The sequence below is a fragment of the Ixodes scapularis genome, unplaced genomic scaffold, assembly GCF_016920785.2.
Source record: "Ixodes scapularis isolate PalLabHiFi unplaced genomic scaffold, ASM1692078v2 PGA_scaffold1__304_contigs__length_218370807, whole genome shotgun sequence".
In the NCBI taxonomy this organism is placed as follows: domain Eukaryota; kingdom Metazoa; phylum Arthropoda; class Arachnida; order Ixodida; family Ixodidae; genus Ixodes; species Ixodes scapularis.
The window spans coordinates 94,295,917-94,315,000 of NW_024609846.1; the positions used below are offsets into that span (position 1 = coordinate 94,295,917).

At 42.8% G+C, this 19,084-nt stretch overlaps 1 protein-coding gene across 1 annotated transcript in view; it reads left to right on the forward strand.

Annotated features, from left to right (window-relative positions):
• Positions 1 to 1,327: 1,327 nt before the first annotated feature.
• The window catches only part of LOC8032733 (homeobox protein Hox-A1a-like), a 76,726-nt gene continuing 58,969 nt past the window's right edge, over positions 1,328 to 19,084 (forward strand). The window contains exon 1 of the mRNA XM_040499602.1: positions 1,328 to 1,712. Coding sequence (XP_040355536.1) covers positions 1,328 to 1,712 — 385 coding nt within the window. The remainder of the gene's footprint in view (positions 1,713 to 19,084) is intronic.

Sequence of the window (19,084 nt, forward strand, 5' to 3'; positions counted from 1 at the left end):
TTCTTGCTAAGAGATAAAATGGTTTCTGACGTAACACATGCCGGTAGTCACCACTTCACTGCAAGGCAAGCATGCTCTCGGGTGGAGCTCCACTCTGTCTTGAACCATTCATCGTAGATGTTCTTCCCGGTTGTCGCTTCAAGACAAAAATGCTGAAACGATCCATGGCCAACTCCTCTCGAGAGTCGCACTTCTTGTGTCAGTTAACGCGTGATGGGCGCAACCGATACCTTATGTAAAGATTAAAAAAAAACAAAAACAAAAAAAACCAAGGAAAAACGTGTTTCTTTGTGTGTGTGTGTGTTTTTTTTTTTTTTTTTTTTTTTTTTTTTTTTTTCTCCCACACTTGCGCTGCTTTTTGTTGGAATTTCGCTTCGAGCAACGAGAGGTAAGTGCTCCTGTCTTTAGCCTCATTTTTGTGCATGAAGTACAGGGTGTCCCCCCAAAACAAAAATATTTACCGTTTTTTTTTTCTTTGGGGGGGGGGGGATTTTGCATATTAGTCAACTCTGTGCTGCTGAATTCAAAAGCATAGCACGTCAAAAAAAGGGGCAGGGGCATTTTTTTATGTGAGTTCAAAGGACGAATCCAGGCAGAAGCATCATAATCTAAATCCCCAGACAAAGAGAAACAAAAAGTAACGGACAAAACGATACTTTATTTCTCCTTGTCTTCTCCGGGATTAGGCTATATGTCTCGATCGCACTCCAGTGAAAGGAGAAAAGAAAAGGTACGCGCATGTAGCTTTGTCCACGTTGCATCAGAAAGATCGCCTTCTCCTCTTTTCTTCAGCACTCCCACCAAAGCGACGAGCACGTGGCAAAAGCCAAAGCCCTACGCGGCTCGCGGCTCTCATCGCGTCAACACGTCAATGATCGCCGAGCGCGGGCGAGGCGGCGGCGGGTGCCTATAAACCTCATACTCAAACACCGTTCCGGAACCCCGCGCACGAATCTGGTGCTCGCCCGAGAACCACCTTCCCTCACCCTCGCACAAACTAGCGCGCGCGCGGGCGCGCGCACACACACTAACGCGCAACTGCGCGGCGGAACGTTTTTTCGGGGCGGTCCTTCGCGCATAATGCGCCGGCGCTTCGCCGGCGCGCAACACACAAAGAAAAAAAGAGGCACAAACCCGATCCCGCGCCGACCAATAGCACCGCCTTTACCCCCCCTCCGGCTGGCCCATGCATTGATCCGGGGGACTGGGTTTGCTCCGCCGCCGCTGCGGCTCGCGAGAGAGAGCGCGCCGGCACCGGGATGCCATCCCCCCAACTCGTGTATAATTCATAGCGGAGCCGATGCGCGCGCTACCCGGGTGCGCGGCAATGTACCCGACGCCAGGTCCGATCCTCCAGCTTCATCACACGCCGCAGCACCACCACCAGCGGTCTTCATCCGGAAGTGCCACCAACAGTTCTTTCCTCGTGGACAACTTGCTGTCGCGCAGTGACGGTACGTCCCCGGCTTCTGCGGGCGGCAACCACGCCGCCGTGCTGCAAGAGTGCTGCGGCGCCCTCGTGTCTAGCTCCGGCATGACGCCCCGCGACGAGGACGAGGTGCGGACGACGCCTCCGCTCAAGTTCGGCGTGACGGCGATTCTGGCCGATCATCACGGATCGGCGGCGGCGATGGCCAAGGACAGGGAGAGGATCTTCGGTGGTGCGAGGACTGCGGCCGCCGCGTCTCTGCTGGCTGCGGCTGCGGCGACGGGTAAGTCGGATTAGGGTCTGCCGGACGTGGGACACCGTGTTTGTGTGTGACGTCTTCATCAGCTAGTTAATATTGTCATTTCGTTTTGCGTGACCCCGCCATAATTCGATTCGACGTCTCCATATGGTGAACTGCAGCACGCGAAGAAACAAAGGTGACAGTTGTGTTTATACGCATTATGCATAGGTGTGATGCTTTAAATGTCACTAAAACACTGTTCCAACAAAACGATCACCGATGAGCACCATCCGCGTTGATGGGAGGAACCAAGTTTTCCGTACCGGAGCAAGATGCTACTCTAAAGCAAAGAAAGACGGAAAACGAAACCACTGGACGCCGCCATTGCTCTGCTACGGCATCCCATTCACACTCGATTGGGAATTAAGTGACACAGGGCCACTGTGATTCGAGGCAAATCATGATGGTCGCCAGAATTTATGCTCAGAAAAAGTCCAACCCTACATTGGGCGCCAATATCGGTGGTGCCTGGGTTGCAGGAAAGTCGATGGTGATTGGAGTTTGGTTAGCGCGAGAGCTACGAGGGTCCAAAATGCGCCAAGTGTATACCGGAGATTATTGAAGAAACGAGAATTAAGGAGTAACCAAAGCTGTAGTAGCTGATGATGTAATAAGACTGTGAACGTGAGCCGTGAATAACATATGAACATGAGTTCCGGGTCTAAAAATTATGAATATGGGTTTCATGCTGCAAAATCAGCCTGACCATATTTTGCAATATTTTAAAGTCTTCAACGAGAGGGACATATTTGGTGAATAAGAGTTACAAACCGGTGCGTAGAGCCAGTTGCGTTAAGAAACTATAAAAAACGCCGATAATGACTAGATGCTCGTCGCCAAGAAGGAAGGCAAAATGAAACGGGAGACGATACTTAAAGGAGCTGTGCAACGATATTCAATTGGAATGTTTTTCTCTCTGCACGAGCTTACTGGCACACCTGGGACTCAAGGATACTCACACGCAACGCCATTGGCCAAGAAACTCCTTTGTTGCGGTGTAATTTCAAGGACAAAAGCCATCATTTTCATGCAATATCTCCTTTGCAAAATTTGATGACGTAACTCGGGGATCGCAGTACTCCCAAGTGACGATATTTGAATGCGGTTCATAGATTGGACCCGAGCATTGCGTGGGCACTCGACTTGGGCTCGTGACAATTGCTAGCTCGAGCAGCATCCGGGTAGTGGCCCGTGTCCAATCGCTGCAACGACGACAACAGCCGAGCCATAACAATGTCTGGAACTCAGCGCGTGTCCTGCGCTTTGCCAACCCCAGCGCGTGGCTATGATCAACACTGGCGGCATATAATCGGCTCCAGATCACGTGGCCGCTTGTTCTGGCTGCGAGTTGAGGGGGTGAACGCTGCTCGTTTTTCTTAAATTTTTCTTCTGGGACTTCTATTGCGTGGGGTGAAAAATGAACGCGTGTTTCATAGGTCATTAACGTTAGGGATCCGTTTTAAGCGGTATTTGTGCACAGTACAAAAATTGTTGCATCGCTCCTTTAAAAAGATCTGGAAAACATGATCGTCGCTGTTGATCTAGATACCTGCAGTGCCACAAAATGTGCAAGACAGTCACTACTTTGCCAAAATGCTCACACAGTGAAGCATCTTCACCACAAAGCAAATACAACTGTGTTAAGCGCGAGTGGTCAATCCTTAGGCGGGATATCAAAATTTCACGGGAACGGTTTCTGTGATGTTAACTCTCCCACAGTCCAAAAAAAGGTTCGACAGCATGTAGTTTATTGTTAGTTTTATTATCAAACTCGGACTGTAAGGCCTTATAAATCAATCTTTCGAAAACTGTCTTAAATTCTTCGTGTGGCGATTTAAGGGACGATTGGAGAAAAGGCTCTACAGAAAGACACAAAGTTACTCCGATATATTTGTCCCCGTTGTCTACCCTGCGCTGGGATAGAGAGGGATGTAGTGAATAAAATAGCTGCTTAAAGAGGGAAAAAAAACGACGCTATATGACAGGAAAGACGAAGTAAGTGATCAAACAGTTTGTCAGTCTTGATCAAAGAGTTTGTCAGTCTTGATCAAACACTTTGTCAGTCTTGATCAAACAGTTTGTCAGTCTTGATCAAACAGTTTGTGAGTCTTGATCAAACAGTTTGTCAGTCTTGATCAAACAGTTTGTCAGTCTTGATCAAACAGTTTGTCAGTCTTGATCAAACAGTTTGTCAGTCTTGATCAAACAGTTTGTCAGTCTTGATCAAACAGTGCTCCTTTGCTACCTTAATCTGATACTACCTTGTCGCTTGATGGCTACGCAGAAGAAAAACAAGACTAGGTGCATTGAATTGTGCATCGTTGCATCATTGGTGGCTTCCAGGGCGCATGCATGAGCAAATCTATAGCAATGCAGCGACACCATCTCAAAGCCCCAATACATAATCTTCACAGAGTGTAGGCTCGAAACTTTTCACATTTGAATCTGACCGTCTCACCGGCGCAATTTAAAAAGGAAAACATGCTTTCGCCTGTGTAACGTAGTTATGTACACTTGAGTATAGCTGATGACATTACTAACACCACGTGCACGTAAAGACAGCAAGGATGCGTACTTAATCTGCTCTTATACCTGCGCACGTACAACATATACCCCACTATCCTTTTTCATTAACATGAAGCACTAGTTTGTCTCTGTTGTTTTTTTATGCTGTGGACAATGCGCGGAGCGGAGAGGGATTGACCAGTGAACCCTATAGTTCTACACACTTAAGGACAAGAAATATTCATACAGCGGTACCTGAATCAAGTGCTTTCTAAAGATAAGTCATGGAAACCTAGAACCACGTGTCCTTCACCTGTTCTTCACAGATAACAAATTCAATTTTCGGGGAAGGAAGCTCGTAACAGTGGCCTTCTGAGCGGGACGCAGCTCTATCAGACTTACTTTTATCCAACGATCCCAGGATCATATGTATATCGTTTACAGACAACATGTCCGAGCAAACCTCCCTGTTTTTCCATCATCTCTATCACTCACTCACGGTCACCAGAAGGCAACCCCGATGGTTTTGTTTCCTCACGCCGTGGCTCTTCAAACACAAAAAGCCCAAAATTTAGGGCTCAATGAGTCGAGACAATTTACTGGTCAGAAAATGCCGGCATCGCTTTTTATTTCTATTACTTTTTCACTTTGATGATCACGTCAAACGACCATCAAACACCTTAGAGATGAGTTCAAGAATTGTGAAGTTGAGCTTTATATTGTAATTTATCATCTTCTGACTTTTTTGTTTGTTTCATTAAACACGTCAAGAAACAATTGTGTGGTTTGTTTTGCACAGACATACTGACAGAAGCGTGACGCAAGTATATATAAACTCGCGCGTACCACCACTAAACTAAAAGAACGAATTTTTCGCCACTAAACTAAAAACGCCACTAAACAGAAAGAAAAAAAATGTTCCGGTTAATTAATTTAGAGAGCAGAAGCAAATTATTTCGTTCAGTTTGTCTTTCGCTATAACTTGCTCAAGTATAGTCGTTTGGATAATGATGTGGAGGCAGTCGCGTAAATAACTCCGAGATTCAAATAATCTAAGTCAGCTCATAGATAATCCAATAATGATCCGAGGCAGCTCACGAAAGATCAGTGCGCGAACGGGAATTCGGGATGAGGGCCCGCCGCGTCGTGGTCGATCTCTGCGGTAACGGGAATATATATAATGTACCCCAAATATCCCCAGTCAGAATGCTCACACATCGTACAGAAACGACGTGATGACAGAATTATCTGCGGAAACGCCTTTAGCATATTAGAAAGCAGGTTTGCTTCATACAACTGTATATGTCGGCAGAAAGCTTTTGTATACGATCAACCTGACTGGACCGTTCCTATAAGGAAGCAACACGCGTCGGACATTAGGGAGTTTTAGGGAACCGTTTTTGCCCATCCGATACGGTACTGTTTCGTAACGGTTCCCTAAAACTGTCTAGTGTCTGCCGACTGCCTTTTGTACGATGTATTAAACCGCGGTCAGACTTCTCCATGCATCGTACGAAAGACAAGATGTTCGCCGTGTTCTTCAAAATGCATATTTTTTTTCTTTGGTAGGGGTTTTGCAGTGATTATACATTAAGACGTATCACTGTCAGGAAGTTTCATTTGCTTTCGACATGGGCTATAAATGTCCACTGTCTCAATTTGCATGCCAGTGTAATGAACGCACTGGTGCGTCCTTGGGAAGATAGTAATTGACCTGGGAAACTTGACAATTTTGTTCTGCAAAATCACGCCACATTCGTTGGTCTGGCGTAATCAGCAAAATCTACGAAGCAGATCGTTTTGGAGTCGCGAGCGACGAAACACAAAACATATCACTTATCTCTGAAGATTTGTCAAACATTATCTTTTAATGTTTGCAAGTTTTTTTTTTTTGTGTTAAGTATTTTGAATAAGCTAACTTAACAGTCTAGAATGGCGTGCCACACTACATTTTTATCCTGTCAATGCCAACAGGAACCGCATGTTCTTGCTTGAATGCGGATTTGGAAGGACTGCAAGTTCGCAAAGAGCAACTCGTAATAATGGAAATAAATATGACGCAATCTACGCTTCTATAGGTATTATACCTATCTTAAAAAAGAAAAAAAAACTTTATTCCGTTGCTCAGTTATTTGCTGATTACAAAGACCCAATGTTTTAAGAACTGAATTTACAAAAAAAAAAAAAAAAACATGAAGAGAACGCGAAGCAGTTCAGACAATCAGGCAAGGAAATGTAAGTAACCCTAATCTCGGAAGACGTCGTTTTAGAAGTTACAGACAAATAGCTTAGAGTTGGATGTAAACACGCAAAATGCTCTTTCGAAGCAACTTATACACCACCTTTTTATCATATAAGCGAATTCCCGTGGTGTGGACGAATGCGCGGTGCCTGATGTTCAGCGGAAGACAGCTACTGCGCAAGCGCAGAGCGTCTGCCACAGCCCAGTAGACGAGGATGTCAGCTCGCAGAAGATGGCTTAAAGTATTTATAAAAAATACTGATTTCGTTGTTTTCGGTGACGCTCTATAAGTTTTTAATTGTAACCATATGTTTATTCTCACTAATTAAAAAGTCGATTAGCAGAATTCAGTTAATTATTTGATTTATCTTGATAATTCGCCTCTCTTAATATGTCCCCTTGGCCATGTATAGCTCACCTGCACAAATCGGTTTAGAGTAGCTTTCGCGACTTTTTTAAAGAAACCTGTTAAGCTTAAGAAATAAAAAAAAAACACCCTGAATTTTGTTTTACTGTCGGTGGCTTTTAATTGACAATAATAGTAAGACAAAACACGCAACATTAAAACGTCTCAGTGACTCTGAGCCAACGCGCTGGCCTATGAATCCCTATTTGTCGTTTTCGAATACCGGCCGAGGTGCCCGCAGTCTGAATTCTGGGATTTCGGGGGCACCTGGAAAGGTCTCCCATTGATCGAAATGCACCCGCGATGTTTTTACTGGGGCGTGCCAAATGAACTTCATTGCTCTGACTTGTAATACTCTAAGAGCTCAATATTTGCTTCGTCTTACCTTAGCTTAGAGAGGATTTAACGCTACAGGCTGATGAAGCCGAAGAAGCTGCGCTTAAAGGTCATGCAGTTCGTTCTCTTACCGTGCCTCTGCGATCGGGGCTAGGCCAAGTGCGGTCCGGGATCGGTGGCCGAGTGTATTGGAGCGCCGACGCTCGGAGCACGTGGAAAAGGCGCTAAAAATGACCGTGTGAAATACTAGCGAACAGATGATTGCGTGGCATCGCTTCTTTTGCAATGGCTGAAAGCACAGGTGATCGGTGCAAATACTATGACATACTTACTTTTCAACACAATTCAAGAATATACAAAACCAGTTTCTTCGCACTTCCCATGAACGTGCGCAGTATGGATAAGTAAGGTCGATTTGTTTGAACTGTTTTTCACTGCTTTAAGATAAAGCTTTGATGCCCTTTTTTTAACGGAAACGTGGTTAACTGCAAACGACCAGTTCCCGACTATCTCAGGTTACAAAGGCATGGGTATGATTAGGTGAATGAAAAGGAGGGGTGGAATTGGGATTAATATTTAAATAGAGCCCATCCACTTCAGATGAAGATGGAGGACCAGCGAGGCTTTTATCTTTACGACATCTTTAGGACAATTTTACGACAACTATACGACATCTATATGCGATTTAGACATGACTGCAATAAAGACACGTACACGACTTTGTCGTTTAATTGTTTTTATTTAAATCTTTGTGACTAAAGTGATCATTACCTTATGATCACTTATGGGTAAGTTCTAAAACATATTTTTTAAGGCACACCTCGAGGGGAATTTTTTTTTTACGACTGAACCCAAATTTTTTCACCAGCATCGCGGAAGCGAAAGGAAAGAAGGTTCGATCGGCGCGTTCTGTCCTCAGCGTCGTCACAGCGCACTCTTAGCTGAGATAAGTCGGTGACCGTAGATGATAACAAAAGATCAGGACCTCACTATCTAATAATGCCAAGGAATGCTGACTCACGCGGGTTGTCCCATCCTTTTTATTTTTACTTGCCACGACCAATCGGAACGAAAGAGCGCCGTTTAAACGGAAGTTTTTTTGTTAACATCCATGGATGCATTTTTTTTCCAGATCCTAGCACATAACAGCTTCGGTGTGAAAAAATGACATTTGAACATTGAATTAAACAGATATTCAGTTATGAATACAGATACTGCGGCGAGGCGGTTTCACGAGCTGCTACTCTCTTAGAACTTTATCAGCGCGATAACATGGTCAACTAGAGTAACCACGACAAGTGTAACGTCGCTTGATGTTTGTGTTACAAACCCTGATAGTGTGCCAGGCGTAATAACGCATGACATCAGTGGTCACAAGACCATTTTTTGATTGACAGGTATCCAAAATGCTGTTAGAAACTGCGACAAAGAAAGGCACGTGTACAGAAGATTAAATTAGGAGTTATTAATAAAGTTTAGTGAATTTGTTGCACAAACGGACTGGAGCGACGGTTTTGATGAGGAAAACTTGATTCTAGCTTATAATGCATTTTCGTCTATGCTTCAACTGTGCTACGAGGCTGCATTTCCGCTAGTTACATCTTATAAAAAAAATCATAAATAAATTCTATCTTGTTAAAAAAAAGTTGAGAAAATAAATAGGCTGTATCATACTTTTGTTAAATGCAGTAGCCGAATTTGAGATAAAAAGACATTACTTCAATGCGCGTCTTAAAAAGGCAACTCGAGAATATCACATGCAAAAGATTTCCAATATATATAGCGACCCAAGAAAGGTGTGCGAAACAGTTAACAGTCTACCTGGTTGAATAATTATGCACAGCATTGTGGAGGTCGTCAGTCTAAGTAAAAAAAAGGGCTGGCTGGCCATTAGCTTGTATACAGACAACGAACACCTACTTTATAACGGTAGTGGCATATACAGAGTAATAAAAGATTTCGTAATCCAGAGCTACGCACTTCCAAACATCGCCATTAACTATCATTATTTTATTTCCAACGACTCCGTACAAAGTAGATACAATAATCAGAAAACTAAAAAAAAAACACAAAAAAAACCCTGCAGCGGGTTTTGACGAGATGAAAGCTTTTTTTCTATCATATAGCATCGTCCACGCAAAGCTTCATTATTTTTCATTTAATTAACCAGATGTTTATGCCGCCTATTGTTTATATTGTTCACATTTTGTGTACCGGCGTTTCTGCGTGTGCTTCGATTGCTGTTTTTATTGGTTTTCAAAATGTGTTTGTAATTACCACTCCTATTGAAGTTTTTAACTTGGATTAACAGTATTTCAAATAAATAAATAAATTAATTAAGGGATGTTAATGAAAAAACATTTGCATAAGAAATTTCTTTTGTCTATTAAACACACATGAATCAAACAAGATATATAAAACATAAGAACCATATAAAAACTATAAACTATATAAGTTTCTTGTATTGTTCTTATATGTTCTTGTATATCTTATATAAATCTTATATGGTTCCTTTTGTTCTTATATATCTTGTATTATTCAAATGTGTTTATTGGACACAAAAATTTCTCATACAAATAGGATATTTCATTTAGGGGAGTAGTCCCTGACAAACTAAAAAAATGTCCGATTCGCAAAGGCGGGGAAATGACTATTCCACAAAACTACAAGCTAGTATCAGTTTTACCAATTTTGTCCAGACTATTTGAGCGTGCAATCGTCAACGGGCTAGAAAACTATTTCTCAGAGCATGCTATAAAACCGAAACACAATTTGGTTGAAAGAAAAAAAAAAAAACCACTGAATTAGCATTTTTTTTGTATAAAGAATAAAATTACAGGCAATATATAAAACAAGTTATATACACTGGAATATTTTTCGACATTAAAAAGGCATGCGAAACAGTACAACATGATATTTTATAGGGAAAACCCGAGTGCTATGGTATACGTGGGGCCACATTGCAATTAATAAAACATTATACAAAAAATCGCTATCAGTATGTTATGGTTAAAAAAGGTATCGTCAGGCAAACTAATTATAAACATCGCATCCCCCATGGCTCCATCATGGGACCATTATTAGTATTCCTAATCTACATTACTAGTATAGTCAATATACTAAATTTACCAGACATAGTGATGTTTGCAGATGGTATACGAATGTATTTTTCAGTGTAATAAGTAAACAACTTCTCGAAAATGTGGCCAAAAGTCATTTGGCGAATTCGTCCGAGTGGCTCGAAATAAAACAAACCGCAACTCAATCCATCTAAAACCAAATATGTTGTATTTAGGCCAGCGAACAAACGGGACGATAACATAACTGTGATTAAATTTAACGATACCACTTTAGAACAGGTAACGCAACAAAAAATGTATCTGTGTTTGGTTCCACGAAAAAAAAAAAAAGCTCACGTTGAACACGCACATTATACAGATCTGAAAACACAACGATCAAGAGCAATTGGATGCACGTACAAAATTACAAATATGATACCGTTCTTGTTGAAAAAGTGCATCTATCATTCGCTAGTTTACTCCCATCTTTCGTATGGTATTTTGATCTGGTGTACTACGAGAATTGGAAATTATGATCCAATCTTAGTACTGCAAAATAAAGTGCTTCGCGTGTACGTGGACCACCACGGAAACGTGCGGGACTTTCACTGCGAACCACTTTTCACTATACACCACATCAGTCAAATATGTCTTACTGTCAGAATACCTTCACAAGAGTCATCTTCATAAAAAAATTTCAAAATATTCAAGACGAGAGACTAAGTGGCAAACGTACGCTCAGAATTCGAACTCATTATGTTAAACAAAAACTAGAATATAAACTAACCGGTATCTTTCATATTTTGGATGGTGAATATAGTGATCTTAATTCTTTTTCACAGATAAAAAATATATGTAGAGCGGTTTGTTAGTAGTCACAACACTTCGTTTTGTATCTAATGTTGCTCGGTTTTTACTCTTCAGGTATCGGGTTATTCATACCTGTAACAGTGACAAACTTTTTTATTCTTCTATTTTATAAATGGGCCATAGGGGATGTGTATCGGTTGTTAAAATTCCTGTTTCAGTCTGTAGATGCGTACTAGTTCTACTTGTTTCGAAATTGGTAGTGCCTCTCAATACATGTTCCTTGTACTGTAGTTGTTATCGACTCTTAGTTATATTTTTTCTTCATATTTATTCTATTAATGGATATGTGTATATACCACTTCTCTTCTTGATTGTTTATGTATTCTAAGTATTTTATTTTTGTTATATTCATCTGCTCGTATTTAATTTGGTGATGTTGAACTGTAATGGGCGGAAAGGACTTGTCAGGCAGGAATGCCTTTTTCTTCTACCACCCTGCCAGCCTCGGCCTACAACACCAATAAAAAAAAAAATTAAGAAAACAAAAATATGGGGGGGGGGGGGGGGCAATCATCACGACCAGTCGGTAATTAACCAGAATATGGTCATTAATTTTTTCATCGTTAAAAATACACATATGAGTCTAATTAGAAATTCGCCGAACGTCATGGAAAACCAAAGAAATCGGTCAATAGTAGAAAGACTCGGAGTGCGCAAGAAGCACTGCGGAGCGCTAAAGTCACCCCTGGTGCGGCAGGAACAAGGCCACCAATGCGACAACGCGCCAGCGAGGCCTTTCTGTCTCTCATCGTAGCCCCAGCCTTGTGCCTGTAGCACGACTGGTAACTTTAGAGCACTATAGTGCGCCTCCCACGTGCTCAAAGTCTCTCTAATATCGATTTAGTGCTTTTCAATGATGCTCAGCAAGTTTATAATTGAAACCATACGTCTATTTCCACCAATTGAAGTTAATTAACGTATTATAGTTAATTATTTGACGTATCGTCACGATTAGCTATCTTTATTATGTCCCCATGGCCGCATAACTCACCTGCACAAACCGCATTAATGTAGCATTCACGGCATTGTGTGAACAAACCTGTTAAGCTTAACATAAAAAAAGTAAACACCCTGAAGAATTTATTCTTTATACTCCCCTATCCGGAGAAAGTCAATGTCGGACACCTTGCACGCCAAATACGTCCCATCTCATAGGAAAGAAAAAGAAGCTGAATAAGATACAAAAACAAAGCTCGTACCGTGGTCAGCAGTGAGTCAAGTCCTCACAGAGTCAAGAAAGGAAGGAAGCAGCCGATGAGAACGGGCGAGATACGAGGAAGGAAGGAAGAAAAAGAAAAACGAAAGAGGAGAAACAGAGTTGGTCAGTAAACGAGAAAGAGAAGGAGAAAACGTCCTGTTTTTTGGGGGGGACGCTGGACAAGAGGGCGAAAATTGAGCGCCGAGAGTCCAGGGTTCAGACTTGAACAGGTGTTCGGAGACCAGGGTCCTTCGACTGCCGGTCCGTCGTAGAAAAAAGCAAAAAGAATGCAACAAAAAAAACAATAAGAAAAGAAGTGAGTTTTTTTTTTCTTCTGTCATTTATAGTGTTGTTTGTTTATTCGTACTGAAGAAGGAATTGCCACTGGTCAAACTGCTCATGGGTCACGAAAAACAAAGACACTGTATTTGCTTCTGGCAAGGTGACATGACTTGGAGCTAACATGCCTGCACTCATGGCCGAAGCATGCGTATATATGCACACTGCAGACAGACTGTCTCTTGTATCGTGTACTGTCAGTGTGATCTTGGCTTAACGGGACTGAAGAAATTAAGAGGCCCGTGAAGAACACGAATTTCCCCTAATATGCCCCTATTAAAAAAAAAGAAAAAAAAGAGCATACGAGTCGTATCTTACAATACCATATAAAATAACCATACGTGACATATTATACGCATTTTACCTAATTAAGAATGAATAACTGAATATGATGTTTGGCCACGGTTGCCTACCGCTGTAAGATAGCACACGATTGAGTGTTTTCTTTTAGTTGTTTTCGGAGGTTTCCTGATTTGCGATAGTTTAATTAAATAGTTGCGTAGCACGGTAGCCTACCATTTTTATGTGTTTTTTATGCGTATATTCAGTGTGGGCGCACTGACAAGACTGTCTTATTTTCAAATTTACTCTGGTATGATTTTTTTATGGGATTATGGGATACGGGTCGTACAGTGCATTTATGGTTCTTTTTACTACAGGGTGATGTGAAATAAGGTATTGTTGGGAGAGACAACACAAATGGTTCCGAAGAAGAAAAAAAAATACGTAGTAAAGACGCGTGCTGGATTGGTCAACAACCTTGTTACAGTATACGTTCACGCACTGTTCAGAAACGAATCTGCGCATGCGCTGAAACTGCAAGGAAGCGAATGACTCGGCAAATTCGCAGCGCACAAGCCGGTGCGCTGTTGTTCTCTTTTCTTTCTCTTGCCAATCTTTTCCCTCTCCCTCTGCCCATAAAAAGACCTCCCAATTACGAATAAACGCTCTTTGGCTGGACCCATGCGTCTTCACTACACTGGCGACGAGGACGGAACCAGTACACCACGAAGATCTTCGCGAAAAGAAACCAGATTTGCGTAAGCTAAAAAAGCGTCCACGAATTCCCCGTGTAAACACGATTTCAGAGTCGCGCTTTGCATTTTATGTCACTTTAACTCGCGACTCCTCCATCATTTTAAGTACTCTAGATTTGAATATTTGAAATCGAGAAATCAAAACCAGGTTTCACAGCGACTTCAAAAAGTCATCATGCGTCGTTTTTGTGTGTGTTTCTTTTTTCTAATTTTGTAAATTGCAGTTTTCGGCTGTAAATAGATCGACGACAGATGGATAAGTGGAAAGCAACAGGAAGCGGAGAGAGAGCGCTTTGAAGGATGCGGTAAAACACTCGATGTTTTACCGATGTAAAGAGAAAAGTATGTGTCCCGCTATTATTCGTCGTTCGTGTTTGCACCACAGTGACGCGTGGGGCAGGCGTCAACGCGACTATAAATTTACGTGCGCTGGCGAAACTGAGAAACGTCATTTTTTGCCGTTGGCACACGTCGCCAAAAGAACAGTCCGTTCGGAGCATATTAAGCTAAAGAGCGAGCTAAAGTGTCTTAAGGTCGCAATCACACCGCCAATACACGTCATACGAAAGACAAGTCTGCGGACAGTAGCGACTTTTAGGGACCCGTTTTCGCACGTCAGATACGGTATAGGATGCGTTCTCCGGTACGAACTGCATGTACGAACCAAACATAGAGCGCCGATCACATACTTGTAACCGAGTAAAGCACCGTTCACATATATGCGACCGAGTAAGACCGAGAGAGACAAGACCGGTTTTTAAGCCTCTTACGAAGTTTTAGGACCAGCTCCGCTGCGGCGCATCTGGTCCTAAGACGTCGCAAGAGGCTTAAAAACCGGTCTTGTCTTTTTCGGTCGTACTCGGTTACAAGTGTATGAACGAGCCTTAATTCGGACGCGCTTAAGACGTTTCAGCGGATGATTCGGTCGCTGTGTCATCAGAGAACGCCCTGTCCTTCGCACGATGTATAAGAGAAGTGGAATTACGGGTTTCGAAAAAAAAACAAAAAAAAACAATACAAAAACGTTCAGCCTTTCCATTTTGACGAAGAAGGAAGACCAGCGGAGGTAATGGCCGGCCGCAAGCCGGCAAGCCAGATTGGAAAGGCTGCCGCCATCTATGAGCGACGGCGGCAACCAGATACGTGGCTTCCCGCCGTCGCTCATAGATGGCGGTAGGTGTCCAGAGTTCGCTGTCTTCATTTCTTTGCGGGGGACACGGTCCTGGGGAAACTAGCTCTTAACAGCTCCGCCGTAAAAAGGGCCGCGTTCGGGGGATCTTTTGAAGACTCATTATTCGAACTACCGCGGACGCGAGTCATTTTAATTAATGTAATCTTATTAATGTCATTTACCCCGTCGTCTCGGCTTCCGACGTGTATGCATACGCTCGTGTTTGGGGAACCCCGACTCCGGCAGCCCGTGTGTGTGTATACACGCCCACGAGGATGAAACGTTTACGAATAAAGCCGGCGGAAAAAAAAATAAGAAAAACAAAAATTCTGGTAGCCGAGGAACCGAGCCGGCAGCAGCCGTCGTGCGCGAGAGCCAATTAAATGCTAATTAGCTCGTGGGACGTCTTAATTGTGGCCGTCCGTTCCGAGCAGCGCTCACCCATCCATCGTTCACTGCTAAGCCAGACCCCGGTCCGGAAGGTGTAGCTTTTCCTTCTTACTTACGTTTGTTTTCTACTTCGTTTCTTCTTCTGAAGATAACCCTAACTTAGCAGATAACGCAACAAAAAAAAAAAGCGGTTTGTTGCTAAGATTTGGTTGGGTTTGACTAGCTGGTATTCTGTGGTAACTCTGCTCTTTTCAAGTTTTGGAACTATATTGAATTTGGCCCTGCGCACTTTTGGTTTGGTGATGGTTACGTTTAAGGTAACCTTAATTCCCGTTGATTCTGAAAGAGGATAGACCTATTGTTTGACTTTTACACGCTATGGCGCGTAATCTAACTACGAATAAAGCGTGTAATGTATTTAAACTTTGATTATATCGATAGTGTGCACTTGGGAAAATTTGCGTGTAATTTCTTCCGAGCATTACTATTAACAATGAGAGTGCAAGGTAGTAATGGCGGTAACTGATGTAAGAATTCACTTCACAACATATAAATACATAGCAAGAGAGGAAAAAAGTTACGAACTGATATCGTGAAAGAGAACGCGTGCACAAGAACAACGTCTTCGTCATGATTAAAAAGAAAAAAAAAATTACTAAGCATCGTCGAAGTAGTAGGTGCGTTTATTATGTGACCATTTTACTTTTCCTTGCGTTACTAAGATAAATTAGACGCCTTTAAATTAAGATTAGCCGCGCTAATTAGAGACATAACGAATTAAAAAAAAAAGTAGAAAAGAACTTTTGCGAGAAAAGTGCTCGAAAATTATTTTACGACTCCTTCTCTGGTTTCTTTAACAACCACAAAATATTGTGCCAGATGCAAGTGCTCGATGTAATTTGCACTGTAAAATTGTAACGTAACACCTATTTTAAAAATTTCGAGAGAAATACCTGAAAAAAAAGTTAATTGTCCACGATAGACTTTTTTTTTTAAGAGTCAGTGAATTTTTTTATTTGCTTAGCTTCTAAAGGATGAGCATTTAATATTCATATTTACTCCCAAAAACTAAACGTGCAAAGGATTATTAAAATGAGAACACACAAAGATATTTTACGGTACACTGCATGTATTTTTATGGTTTCTTCGTGATTTTTAGGTCCCCAACCTAAAACAAAACAAAAAGTGGCAAAAATTAGCTTTTGCCGTTAAATCAAAAGTAAACGGTTCTGAACAAAAAGAGATAGTAAATAAATACTTTCTAGAACCTTTATCCCCCTAAAAACAAGGTTTTGATATTGTTTATGTGCTTTTATACGAACAATTGCAAATTTGAATACGAGGGGAAAAAAGACCTCCGTAAATTTAGAAATATTTTTTCCTAACACTATGTTGTGATATATACAAAGAACAAAACATTACGGTGTTATTACGTGAGCTGGTAATTAAAAAAAAAGAAAATTTATATTTTTGGGATGACCGTCGAATAGACCTCATCCACAATGAAAGCGAACCTAGCGGTCAGATTCCCCACGAGCTATTTCAAGCGCCAACCTAACTCTACGACAACACATCACGACTATATATAGTGCCTACATTTTCAAATACGCAACCTCCCTTAAATGTATATTACTGTACGTGATGCCTACCGATAGGCATGAAATGTTAGTGGACGTGCCCTCGGGCCCCCGACGTGCCTGAGTTCGGGTAAACAGAGGACGGCGGAGCTAGTGGGGGCACATGGAATAAGAAGAATTGTACTGGGCCGGTCATCCTGTTCCATTGGCTTCTGAATGTCCTAAGATTCCTAAATTATTCGTGAGCAGGAAGGGTCGAGTTGTACTCTGCAGTAGTATGGCCAGGCCTCCAGAGAGGTATGGGACGTGGCAGCCTGCAGGTACCCTACTCCTGGCTAAAGGGGCGATCGAAACCGAAACCATGTTGCTCCTCTCCGTGGACAACCAGGTCTCATAATGCAACGCGCGCAATGTTGCGTGCAGAGATTTGTTTTAAATAGTTTATTTGAATTAATCGTCGTCTTTAATATTTCTTGTTAATGGTTAATAATTACATTGTGCGTATGTTTATACAGTCGGAAGTTAGTCAGCCCCAACGGGCGTCTGATGCCTCAGCTGTAGAGGAGGGTTTTAGCAAGTGCAGTACAACCGCTAGACTGCAGGGTCCTATTAAAAGGGTTACAGAATCGAAACTTGAAATATCCCCGAAACATTTGGAAACGGGTGAAATATGATCCATGATATCCGTAAATGACAATCACACGCTTGTATTTTCAGCGGATGGCTATATTTTTCGTTCCAACAGACGGACTCTGGCGAGCGCTTAAAAATCAGTCATTGAGGCGGCGCGTTGCGTCTCGGGATATTCGCCCGTGACGTCGCGTTCGCAACGTCACGGACCCAAGGAGGTTAGAAGTACTAGGAGGGGGCACGTTGCGATATTGGTGAAGCCTAGTCATAAAAAGTTTAAACGATTTTGTGCCCAGCGTGACCACAGATCTGTCTGGCGATTGGTGCGCGTGACATGTCACGTGTGAGATGGATGGTTGATTGTAGGAGGGTACCTTGCAGGCTTGCGCGCGCTCCGTCCGGTAGGTTTTATTAGATCGAAGGCTAGGCTGCGGTGTATTCTAGTACACCATAGCTAGACGAAGGCTAGCTACGGTCGCGTGATGTGATGAGAGTAAGGAGGAAAATGCGAAAGAGGCGAGGCGTCAAGGGAGCATGGCTTGTGGAGGCTACGCGGCTGACGTCATGCCCTCTCCTACCCTTCTATTCTCCATGTCACGGACCCATAAACGGCCAAGGGTACAGTAATTACGATCTTCGTCACTTGGTGGCGCCAGATTAATCGTCAACGCGTTACAATCCCGCAAAGTGGGAATGCCCGAGGCATGGTATTGTAGAACTGAAAGGTGCGGCCAAGCGCCGCTCGCTCCAGGGCGCCTCCATCGGACACTGCCGCGCCGTGGCGCTGCTACTAACGTGTCCGTGGCGTCAGACATTCCAACGAAGTTTGGCCCTCCAACTACCAGGTGGCATTGAGAAATAATTTTGATCGTTTTAAAATTGCTTTTCTTGCGATTACGAACTAAAGTTTGATGCTTCTGAGCTCTTGTCACAAAGGAGACCACGTGTACACAAAGAAATAGGCGTTAAAATTTCGCTTCCGTACGCCTTTAACGTTTACCACGTAGTAGTGATACACGACCGCACGCCCGGTACGATGCTCATTTGGATGGGGTCTTGAACCCAGGATCCCTGGGTTCTACAGCGCGATCTTTCGCTCTATGTGCTCTGAGCTGGTGTGCGCTATACGAGTACCACGCTATACTCCGGTTCTGTGATCAAACAAACTTATCTTATCTTATCTTATCTACCCTTGAGCTGAGACTGCAGCCAAAGCTACAAGCGCGAGCTAGCCCGCTCCTGACTTTGAGACATGCATTTCTAGCGCGAGCGCTCGTTCGGCGGAGGAACGCTTCAAAGCGGCGGCTTCGAGTTCTCGTGCAGTAAGACATTTTCTGTTTCCTGTCGTTCTCACGTCACGTGGGTTCCGTATCTGGTATGCAGGACAATAAAACACTAAAACATTTCAACCTGGAATATGCGAGAAAATATAGGTCAGGCAGAAGAAGAATGTGTGACAATCATGGATATTTCGTAAACACCTTTTAGCGGCGCGGAGAAACCAAAACGATATTTCACCGCATACCAGAAGTGACGACATTCAAGAGGGCTGCGCCCTTGTGGAAAAGGTGCCACTAAAGAAGCTACGCTTTAG